The 12,486-nt window shown below is 34.8% G+C and overlaps 1 protein-coding gene across 1 annotated transcript; it reads right to left on the bottom strand.

The window, feature by feature from the left end:
• Window positions 1-7,892: 7,892 nt before the first annotated feature.
• Window positions 7,893-10,057, bottom strand: LOC104613497 (transmembrane protein (DUF616)). Its single transcript, XM_019200513.2, has 4 exons — window positions 9,924-10,057; window positions 9,576-9,779; window positions 8,419-8,976; window positions 7,893-8,297 (listed from the first exon to the last, which is right to left on the bottom strand). The coding sequence occupies exons 2-4, from the start codon at window positions 9,622-9,624 to the stop codon at window positions 7,960-7,962; spliced, it is 945 nt and encodes a 314-aa protein (XP_019056058.1). The 5' UTR covers window positions 9,625-9,779; window positions 9,924-10,057; the 3' UTR covers window positions 7,893-7,959.
• Window positions 10,058-12,486: the final 2,429 nt, after the last annotated feature.

Raw genomic sequence — 12,486 nt, forward strand, 5'->3', positions numbered from 1 at the left:
GACCATGGCCATGTGAGTAATAATAGGAAATGTATACGTATTGCATTTGACAATTTCTAGTGATGATAAAATTTTAATGTTTTTATCATAACTCATGCATGAAAGATAAGTAATGGAAGCTGATGGATCGATTTTTCGTGATGTATCAATTTTTTGGCTAAGTACCTCATCATCCCGTTTGGTCCCAGGTGGCCGATGACTCAGAGGTTGAAGTGGAGCTCCCCAATGTACAGTGTAGTAGTGCAACCCACCTACTCCTTGTAGGAGACGATCTGGCTACTAGCAACGATGGGAACTGAACCGGCTACCTCCTACTGGAGATGATCTGCTTATCTTTGTAGACGGCGGGAACTGAGGGACCTGCATAAACTGAATCAGAGAACCCGGGAGTGTTTACCCGGTGAGGTCACTCTGATGGCTAAGTCAGCACTTAGTAGTGAGCGGAGAATGATCTTAAAGAATGAGAGAGCTAGAGAGCAGGGGTTACCATTTCTTTTTTTTTTTATCCCTTCGCCCCTAGGGGTGAGGCCTTTATATACTGGAGTCCTTGTGGGTTTGGTGGAACAGTTCCTGGATTCCCGCTGTGATGGGACCTATTTTCGTGTTAGGTGGGGATAAAGCCACCAACCGATAAGGTTTCCCATTTCCCCCTAAATCAGGGAGTGGGTGAGCTAGTATAGTCGTTACAAGTCACAATCTTGTAAAATGCGGGGTACGATGGTGTGCTCATTGGAATTATCATGCGGTGGTCGAGCTACCTGTGAAGTGTCGAGCTGTTTGGGTGGGGAGCTACCTAGTGATGAGCTGCCTGTGGCGAGCTGCTTGGTGGCAAACTGCCTGTGCAGTGCCGAGTTGTCTAAGTTGCCAGGCTACACGATGGCGAGCTACCTGTGAGTACTACATGGTGGCGAGCTGCCTGGTAGTCACGAGGCTGCACCTATTTGTCACGAGGTGCCAGGTGTCACAATGTCACTGGAGGGCCAAATCCACCCTCATCAAAAGCATAGTATAACCAATATAATAAAGTGGCAAACAATCAAAACTACAACACTAAACAAGGGAAGAGTGAAGACATGTTCGAATAAACACAAAACAAGTCAAATGGGTGAGACATGGGCTATATCAATTGGGCAAACAGGTTAACCCATCATCCGACCATTATTTCAGGTCCATTTACCACCAAATTGCCTACTGGCAAAAGATTGTCGAATTAGTTAGCAACACGGTAATCTATTTGAATCATTGACCTAGTTAGTTGGATCATAAAATAGATACCAATTATCTTTTCTCCTAATTTTTATATTCTATTTCTATCATTAATAAAAACAATTCATATTTGTTACACTTATTTTTTAATATGCTAATGAAATAATATTAGAGATGTTCCTAAATTATTTATAAATCTCTATATTTTTTAGAACTTTGTGTATTTTTATTATTTAATTATTACATCATGAATTGACCCATTTGACAGAAATGTTGAAATGCTAATCCACCACTCAAATGGAAAAACATTGTCGCTTTTGGTTGATTTTAAATTTTGCATGCTATTTTCATCATTAATAAAAGTATTTCTTATTTTTACATTTATTTTTGTTTAAGATGATGAAATATATAACATTAGAGATGTGTCCAAATGTTTTCTACACAAATTTTGTATATTTTGTATTTCTATCTTTTTTTTTATATTTATTACTTATGACAACATGGGTTGACCCACTGGCTAGATATAAAAGAGGTTTCATTTTAAGATTAGTTTTAAATTTTATAGTCCATTTACATCATTAGTGAAAATAATTCTTGTTTACCACACTTATTTTTGCTTAATATTTAATATGATTAAAATGTAATATTAGAGATGTACCTAAAATTGTTCTATATTTTTGTATTTTTTTCAAAATTCTTTATATTTTTATTTTTAGTTTTTTTAATTATGACATTATGGGTTGACCAGTTTTGACCCAAATGGTTGAATCGCTCACTTGTCACCTGAATAAAAAATGGTTTTATTTCTGATCAATTTTAAAATTTATATTCTATTTCCTGCATTAATAAATACTTCTTATTTATCATACTTATTTTTTGGTTTTCGATTGTATGACTCTATTTGGGTGTTTCTCTTGTATATGCTTAATTATTTTTGGTACATTTATCCATAGATATAGATATAGATGTGCCCAAATTTTTTTATAGCTTTTCTTTATTTTTATATTTTTGGAATATTTATCTATTTTTCATTTTTATTACTTAATTATGACTTCATGGATTGATTCATTTAGCATAGATGATTGAATTGTTTACCCACCGCATAGATGAAAAATAATTTTATTTTTTGGTTGATTTTAAAAATATAAGTTATTATGCTATTAAATCATTATTTGTGGACTTAATTAATAGAATATATTTAATGATAAGAAAGAAACATTAAATATAAATGTCAAAGAATAAGAGTTAAAGCCTTAATCATGGAACTTAATAAGAGGAAATTGAATGAACTGAATAATAGTATTAGAATCACATATTTGTCCCTGGAATAATGTATCCATATTCAAAACGATGGCTATATTAGTCAAGAAAAAAGTCAAAAAATTTTGCTAATTCATGCTTTTAATAGTAATATAGATGTGATGAAATGAGACATTTTTAAGCAATCCCACACTAGATATGTTGATGAGTTGCTGAGTAGTAGGACGTAAGGCAATCGAAAGTCTCTCAACCACACTAATACCTACTATGATCCTATTTACTATCCCACAATCCTGACCCATTGGCTTACCTATTAGATAGGGTAACAAGATGAAATGAATAGGATGTAGTTTCCATATTGCCTATGCGGAAAGGTGGTTGTATAGGCAACCAGGTTTTAATTCCATCCACTATGTTTTCCTTTTAGTAATGGTTAATAAAATTTTATTCCATCCGCTCATTGGTGCAATTTTAATTCTATCCACTCATAGTTTATTAGGTTATAACTCATAAGATATCTATTCACAATGAAGATGCACAGGTTCAAACCTAGGTTCTTCACATTATTCTAGTGTGTGTGGACATGTACACCCTGTCACTGACCCCATTATCGATTATTAAGTTGGTAGTAAGGCATCCCTCCTGTAGTATTGAAGAGACACAACATGTAAATATTCCAGCAGAATGAGTGATGACTTTACTTTTTCAAAGAAATGGGTTTAAATATGAACCAGAAAGACATGACATCTGAAAAACTTGCAACCAATCAATCAGTACCGTGAAAGTGGTAACCAATCAGAGTGATTTTCATCAGAATCCATAGGGTTTCGATAAGTCATTGCTCTTCCAATATTAAACCTCTCTGGCATCATAGATTTTCATTCCCAGATTAAAAAAAAAAAAAAAAAGTTGCTTCAAGCTAATATCCTAGCTGGTGTTATACATTGAAAGGATGTCAAGAAAAAGTTGAACGACCTTCAATAAAAGGGTACCCTAGGGACGAAAGGCTTGGCAAACCAACTCAGTCACCTAAGGATACTTTGGATGAACTGTACCATTGAGTAGTGTCAAGCATGGTTTTCAAAACCGGATCAGACCGGAAAAACCGGGAACCAGTTAAGTGATCAATTCCGTTCTTTTCTAAAATCTGGATTCTTAAAAAACTATTCATTTTGGTTAACAAATTACTGACCTGGGCGGTTAACCATTCAACCGTTTTTATTTTTTTATTTTTTTTATTTTTTTATCAAAATGGACCAATCGTTTGAATCGAACGATTAAACTGTTTGATCCGGTAAACAAACCCCTAACCTGTTCAATCTCCGGATCGATTTTAAAAACCATGGTGTCAAGATTAAAATTACAAAAGGCTGCAAATGGTATATTTTTGTCAGAATTCAATTTTGAATTTATTCCCAATAAGGGAATCCAAATTCATTACACTTATAATTGGATTGAATATGAATCATATCCACCCCAATCCAATCCTTTACAATCTACTCCAATAATTTTTTAATGAGTTTGTATGTTGTTATATGCTGATTCATTGGGATGTTCCAAATGCGCGGCTGTAATATCTTATGATAGTGAGGATAGCATTTTTGGGGGTAATAAATCCAAACTCCATTTAAACATAAAAATTTATATCTACATAATATTAACTAATATGTATATATTGATTCATCAAGTATAGAGTTGATAAAAAAATGCAGCGGTCCATCGCACAGTTCACATATTACCTCGCATTGAAAAGTTCAACATGTGATTTTGTTTTCCAGAAACAAAACCAACCATGTTGTGGATCACCCCCTTGGCCCCTTAGCCAGATATGAGCGGTCCAATTAAACTTTGTATTTGTATGAAAAAATTCAACTTGGTCCTTGCTTTTTTATTAATAGAGTCAAGACTGAATACAAATTTTAGAATTGTTCGGGTTGTTAGCAAATAAAATAGTAGTTGAAATTGCTATTGTTTTAAAAAAATGACCTAACCGTTCTGCCATCGGGTTTTGGATTGACGATCCGATCATTAGATTTAAATGGATGGCCTATTCTGACAAAAAATTAAAAATAAAAAACGGTTAAAAATCGTTAAATGGGTCAACGATTTGACCGTCCAAATCAACAAATTATTAACTTTTTCAAAAATTTTTGACCAAGAATCGAGTTTGGGGTCAAACAGAATTGGTCGCCTGAACGATTCCTGGGCCAAACAATCCGACCATTCAAATCAACGGCGATTTAAAGTCCCTCATTCACTGAGCAGGGTCCACCCCTGGAATATACCAATTCTCGAAGCACCGTAATGGGTCCAATCCATTAAAATACCATATGTTAAGAGTTAGATACATGTATACATGTGGTCCAATGCTTGTCAATTCCATTCAATTCAAGCCAATTCAATATGTGGACAATAATTATAATTATCCTATATAATAATAAGTTTAGGGTCCATTTGATTCATAGGAATAGGAGTTTAGAATTAGAATCAGAAAGGTCTAGCCATTTGGTTGGGTAAAATGGAATTTCCATTTTTCATTTAGAATGACATTTTCCTATTTGAGGGAATGGTCATTCTGATCTCCTTCATTGAGAATGAGAATTTCATTATACTCAAGTGGCATTACTCTTTACCTGTTGTTAATCCTTCTTAGGAGTTATGTATATATATATATATATATATATATTTTATGGTATTCAGTTTTAATTCTGATTTGAACCAAACAGGCAGAGGAATAAGTGATTATTTTGATTCCAGGGGATTTCTATTCTGGTCTCAAAGCTGAACCGTTCTTCCCTCCAGGTGGCTGGTTCATCGGTTCGATTTTCTGGATCAATGGATAAAATTTTTTTACATAAGATCACTAAAAAAGTAAAAAATAAAGAAAACAATAACCCAACCTGATGAATAGGTCCAATAGGTCAACAGATCAACCATATGGGTTGATAACCAAGTGAATGATTTTATTTAAATGTTGTGTTATAGCTTGTTCAAAACCCACCAGGTCACCAGCAGACCGGTTGGGTCAACAACGGGTTGGAAATGATGTACCCAAATCCTTTTTCATTGTGTTGGATTAGTTCAGCAATAGCTAACAGGACACCCACCCATTTCACAATCATCAAAAATGACATCAAGATTCCTTGGTCAGGCTTTCAAATTTACCACCTACCTGTCAAACAAATAACAATGCATTCTTCTTTTGCAAAAAAAAAAAAAAAAAAAATGCATTTTTGTATACCCAACTCCAGTGGAAATTTCAATACCCTGTAATCAATTAGGCCCACTAATCATCAAAATGTTTGTCAACGTCAACTGATTTCTGTGGGGTGTGATAGAGAGACACATGGTGATTTTGATTTTAATGGTGTAAAAAAAAAAACAGAAAAATCACTAATGGGTTTGCGATGATTTTGAACGATTCCGATCTTAGAAATCACTAAAACCAAAATCATTCATCTTGAGAAAACCATCTTAATTGCAATCTCAGTCTCTTCAATTGATTCACAAATTTTAATTCCTAAAATTAAGTCAAGGATTAACTATTTGGAGGGTATTTGATGATGATGCGTTTTACTATTGATATATTATGATGATCAACCAGAAACACAATTGCTCCGGTTTAAGGTGTTTTGATTTTATTTTTAATTTATGTTTCATAAAAGATGGGACGTTTCAAAACGAAAAGGATTTTTCTTTTTCACTTTGAATGGTTTACGCCTATCCTGATCAAAGTGCTTAATTTTGTTATATAAATATGTCTTAGAATTAGAAGTGTTCTGCTTTTTCACTTTTTGAATCGATGCTATTAGGGGTGAAAACTGGGTTGGGTTAGGTCGGATTGACATCAATCGTGATTCAACGTCCAACAACGACCCATGAACTTTTACTTTGTAACAGATACCTCCTCTTATAGAGTTTCATCAGTTAAAAAAATATTTTCATTTATTTGTTTAGTTAAATTTCTAAATATAATATTGAAGTCCTCAATTGCTCTAATAGATCTTTGAAGATGTCTGGCCGGATTCAATATTTAGATGAAAATAGTAGATGTTTCTTTCTAATAGATATAAATTTAAGGTTTCATTTAGTTTTACTTGATTTTATGTTTTAAGATGAAGAGAAACATTCATGTCAGTGAAATGAAGTAAGAATTTAAAGAAACTTTTTTTTATGTTAATGAAATGATTCTTGCTATTTTTAGTTGGTCTCATTTGAAGAAAAGGAAGGTATTTTTAGGTCCATTAGGGTTTAAGAGAAAAGGGTGAAACAATTAAAGAAAGTTCAGATAGGTGTTTTGATAATTTAGCACATTTGACTTAACGGCCCGAAGGTCCTGTTTCTTGGGTAAGCGTATTTGCCCATGTTTTTTTGATTTCCACATTCTTAGGTAACGGGATGAAACTTTTATCCATAAAAAGCTAATATAAAAATGGGCAAGATTGTCTCATTATATTTTATAAAATTTCCCCTCAGGTGAATAACTTTCCTACTTGAGAGATAGATAAATTTTACCTGGAGCTTATTTTACTATAGGGCCCATTTACAAATGCAAAAAGAACATTATAAAGTTAGTCAATAAGAAAAAAAAAATACCCATTAACCAACTTTCCCAAACTTATTTGCCCGTAACGACAGGGCCTTTATTTTATATCCCACTAAAATTGTATTTGGCATTTCTTATTATAAGGAATTATCTCCTTTTTTTTATATTTAAAAATTAAGTGTTCATGGAACATTTTAACTGAAAAAAAGGACATAAGAAGAATGCCAAATGCAACATAAAAAATCCATCGAAACCTTATCCCAACCATATTGGCTAGATGAATCATGTTTCATCATTCTATTCTATATAAATTATATCATTATATGATCACTTTCTTGCGAATTACCAAAAGCCCCTAACCCTATACTGAAGGATTAACCTGGGTTAAATAAGTTGCTACAGCATTCTCTCAACTGGCAAATGTGGAGTTACACCATATTTAGAGATTTCAGTGGGTCATGTTAGGTCTGATCAACCTTACTGGGGTTCTGGGTTAGGTTTGGGTTGTAATTGACAAACCCACCCCGTTGATATACATTGAAAGTGACTGACTCTAAATGGGTTCGGATTAAAGCAAACCCGTGACCCATTAACATTCCTATTAATAAGTATTTTTGAAAAAAAGAAAAGCAAAGAAAGTTTTTTTTTTTTTTTGTCATAAGATATAGTGGCAGTATTCAAGTACATGTTGGCCTGGTGGCGATGCCGGTGGCTGTGAGTACTAAATGAGACCGAGTTCATTGAAAACCAAACAATATAAGTAATATGACCCACCTGACCATCGTCATGGTTTTGTTTGTCCTGCAACCTTTTCGTGTCAGTGAGCTGTGAACTTGTTGACATGTAACCTGGTTAATTAGAGCAACCTTTTCCTTCTCTGACACAAATAATTTTCTTCACTCTTATTCTTCTGTTTTGTGTATTTAAATATCAAATAATGAATAGAATCAATCGTGGGATTCCCCCCACATTTCCAAAAGATAATTCTCACACCCAAAACTACTTCTGTTACTCAATTCTTCTGAGCTAGCTCTTTTTGTCTGGGACAGCCCTCTGGGACTGCCCCCACCACGTTTAAGGTTGTGCCTGAACTCCATGACAATTTGCTCAAACACTTCTGCCTCAAACAAGTTCATCTTGATTTTGGGGTTCATGTGATCTCTCACATATGCAAAAGCCAACTGATCTCTGGGGTTAAATGCCTCTAGTTCATTTAACATAAGGCAGGAGAAGAGATTGCTGCCAACCCCATGTCTCCTCAGTATCAAAGCACTGTCTGGTACATCTGCACCACAAAAATGATCAATTCATCAAATGCTTTAGTAACCCATCAGGCCAAAAGTTGAATGATCAAGACAAATTTATCAACAGTAATCATGAACCATTGAAAGAAAAGAGCTTTGAACCTGTGGTGTATGGGAGCTTATCAGTTGTCCATGGCTGTAAACCATTTTCACAGTATGTCTCCATTTGCACCTTCAAGTTATCAACATTCCATTTCTTCCACCTTGCAGTTGCCATTGCCTCTTCCATGGTGTGCATGTAGTAAGGATGCTTTGAAATAGCCATGTCTACATTCTCCAAAATAACGAGAGAATGAATCAACAACAATGGGTCCACCATTAGCTGCAGCTTTGCATCCACCCAAATGCTGAATTTTGAATTTGGGAATAGCCTGTGAACCAAGTACTTGGGTATCACTCCATTCATGGCTGCATTTTGGTATGGGAGATCACCTGCAACTCTTACAATTCTCCATGCACCAATCTTATATTCCTGGGATTTATCTAAGAGAAGGTTGTGAGTGTTGAGGCCTTTGATGGTCATGTCGTCTACAAACATGAAGAAACAAACAGTTTTCAGAGTTTTGGATCCAAGCCCTCTTGGCTGACGGATTTTGTCATGGTCGCCAAAGATTGCTGAGACTACTACCACTCCATTGCAGTTCTCCATGGCTGCTCTATCTAAATTCAGTAGCAATAATAGAAGAAAACACACTTAGATGAACGATTGGATGAATTTCAGTTTTGAACTTGATAAATGGTTCTTTTAGTTCATAATTATAAAAAAAAAAAAAAAAAAAAAAAAAAAAAAACTTATTAATCACTATCCTAACTGGAAAAGAAAGAGCGTTTGAAATAAATTCAATTAATTAACTAATTAAAAGTTGGACTGAGCATGAATTCTAGAAATTTATGTCAGTTGCCCTGGTTAAGTTGTCAGGCTGTGCTTGTTTGTATCCATCTCTCTCTCCTCAAAAGTTTATCATGTCTGTGATGTCAAGACACATACCAAGAAAAGTTTTAAGCATCGAATGATTACTTACCCAGAAAACAATATGGATTGATGCATTTGTGTTGATTAATTAGGTTGAAAGAAAGTAAGAAACCCTTTTAGTTTACGCCACAATTATTCTAGCATTTCTGAATCCATTACCTCTGTTTGCTTTATTTCTTTCATTTAACTGTATTAGCTTTTAAGCCCAGACCCAAGATAGACTGAACAGAAGGGAAAAAATGAAACGGAAAAACTAACAAACCTCAGCATTCCAATAAAAACTAACCAGAATCACTAACTGGGAATTCCTTCATGAATCCGCAGGGGACCTGCATTTGATCAAATTTGTGGTTGAAGTAAGACAACCTCTTCTGGGTACTAAAATTTCCTGCAAAACTACCTGCCTTTGTTGACAGGTATCTCAAAACCGACGAAGAATACGAAGAATTCCTGCAGAAGTCTTGGATCTCCCTCAAGACCGCCCAGTAATCTGAAGGCAATTAACAAAACCCATTAAAGATAAACCAAAAACAGAATCAAAATAAAGATAAAATCATGACTTCATGAGAAACTAATGAAACCTGAGAAATATACACGGGAGCTGCAAGAGGATCGAACAGTTGGGATTGCATACTTGTGTTCTCGGTAGGTGGTGGGGTACGAGAACAGAGGGCTCTGGATCGGATCGAAGGGTGAAGCTCTGAAGATGCATTTCGTGGAGGAGAGAGAGGAATACAGAGCAAGAAACAGAGTCGTGAAGAGATAGGAAAGAGAGAGACAGAGGAGTTTGGATTGGAAGAGCAGAGGGGGTGACCATCTCGGCTTCCCCATGAAGCGTTCGTCCTTGGCCAGTTGGCCTTCTCTCTCTATTAATTTTATTTATTTAATATATTTTCCTTTTTTCTTCGTTTTCTTTTATTGAAAAAAAAAAAGAAAAATTTGTAAGGCGGTCAGATGATTCATGCTGCTGTGTGAATATGTTCTGTTAAGGGGGAAAGCTATAGTGAAAGTGGATAGAAACAAATAATTAATCCTAGCCGTAGATAATTCCTGATTTAGTAAAATAAGAAATGGACGGCCAGGATTGTTATCATGAATACGCGAGGGGCCACAAAGTCCCACCACAAAAGAGTATTAGGGTGGGCATAGGAAGAGTTGTTTGAATGGGCCCCAATAAAGAGAGGGAGTTTGCAAGAAAACAACAACCTATGCACATGATTCTCGTATGCAACCTCACATGCTTCACAAAATTTGGTTCCCTTGTGAACTTGACTGAACCGGATTAACCAATAGGTTCTAAAGTGAACCGGTTTCCACTGGCCCCATATGTATGTAGACCTAGATGCTTCAAGTGGGTAGGTGGTCTCTACTTTCTTCTTTTGTCCTCTTCCTTAGATTGGGAATGGTTGATGACTTGATGTTGATAAATAAACAAATAAAGAAATTTAAATTTTGGTTTAAATTTTGGTTTAAAATTTTGGAAACGATGCAAATATGTGTGAATACAAATATATAGTGTAAAATGGTTCATATAAATTATAAAGTTGGATTAGTTTTGCATTGATAAATTTACCTTTTTATCAAACAGATCTTTAGTTATAATGGATGCAAGCATGAATTCTAATAAAGCATATGCTTTTTTTTATCAAAAGCCCACTTGAATGCAAATTTATTTCTTTTTTATTGATGTACTTTTACATCTTATTATTAATGTAAATATGCATTGGTTTGTCATTTACCCTGAACGGGAATTTACACTCTATTTGCATCATTTCTAACACACTCTATTTGCATCGGTCTAGATCTGTTCAAATTTTAACAAATTCTCAACCTAAGTTCAGCCAAATTGGCAAGATGTTAATTTTAGACTCGATATTGAATCCTACCTGCACTAGGGGTGAGGAGGTTATGGGTTTGGAGGATAGAATACCCCTGCTGTGTAGAACCAGTCCGCCCAAGTTGGACCCCTATCCATTAAACTCATGATTCCAGAGAAATATAGTTGAAGATAGATTTTACATTCAATAAAGCCATAGATTTGAATCAAGAAAGCTATTAAAGCTCTGTACTTTTTCTTTTCATTTTGTGTTCTTACTCAATACAGCTCATAACTTTATTTATTTGCATTTCCTTTCATAGGAAATCAGTGTTATAAAGAAAATTAAGGGCCATAGAATCACTTTTGAATAAAAGATTGATTCTATGATTAATGATAGTTATTATGTCAAAAATAAATAAATAGTATATAAATACATTCGAAGTGCAACCGTCCCAAGAAAAGGCCCGTGACTGTCACATAGCCAATGGACCTCACATGCACCCTGATCTCCTTACAGGTGCAACTTAGATAGGTTTAATTTGGGTTTTTTTGTCAAAATTTGAATGGATCTGGCTCGAAGGCCCAAAGCCCAAAGAAGTATAAAATATTAACTCAGGCCACTAAAGGGTGCAATGTAATCCAATCCTAGTCTAGTCTCCAACAGATAGTTAGCATTTGGAAACACATTTGAAAATATTACCATTTCTGGGTAGTTTTTGCCTCAAATATGCCTCACTGGGTTTACTGGGGCTAGTTTGGGCAGCACAGAACTGGGGAAAGACTTATCTGGACAACATTGATTCCACCTTATTTAAGCCTTGTGGAGAGAAGGGAGACATGATGCAACATTTTTCTATCAACAGTTCTTGGATGGATGACCCTTTAAAAATCTAAATTCTTTTCTTGAGAAAAGAAAACCAAAACACTTAACAATACAGAGGTTCTACTAATTTATGCACTGAATTTGTTTTGCCAAATCATCATAGAGCCATGAGCCATTTCATCTAAGATCATGACTAATAAAATAACTCTTTTTGTAAGATATTATATTGTCTAGTAATAAATAAAATAATGGTGAAACTCTTGACTTGGTGTTTTGAAGGTTTCTAGAATGCTTTGGATCGACGCCCAATCTGGCCACATGTCATCAAATGTGGAGCAATAGTTGCACTCAAGAGATGGTCCCAAAACCCATTAAAAGAAAATCCACTAAAGCTTTGAGAACAGCAAGTCAAATATTAACCATCATTCTCTCAACATGCTGCTTTTTGGCTTTTTGGGGTAGGCAATTTGTTGGGATTTGGGTTCCTAGACAGGCTATTTATAGGCTCTCCACAATTAATAAAATATTTGCACAAATAGTGTGAAATTGTTGAGA

The sequence above is a fragment of the Nelumbo nucifera genome, chromosome 3, assembly GCF_055504915.1.
Source record: "Nelumbo nucifera cultivar China Antique chromosome 3, China Antique-T2T, whole genome shotgun sequence".
NCBI lineage: Eukaryota > Viridiplantae > Streptophyta > Magnoliopsida > Proteales > Nelumbonaceae > Nelumbo > Nelumbo nucifera.

Bases quoted from the DNA above. Each gene is read 5' to 3' on its own strand.
- LOC104613497 (XM_019200513.2), bottom strand. From the start codon at position 9,624: ATGCAGGTCCCCTGCGGATTCATGAAGGAATTCCCAGTTAGTGATTCT. The intron at 8,977-9,575 runs GTTAGTTTTTAT...TACTGAATTTAG, and splicing joins ATTCCCAGTTAGTGATTCTG to ATAGAGCAGCCATGGAGAAC. The intron at 8,298-8,418 runs GTTCAAAGCTCT...TTTGTGGTGCAG, and splicing joins TAAGCTCCCATACACCACAG to ATGTACCAGACAGTGCTTTG.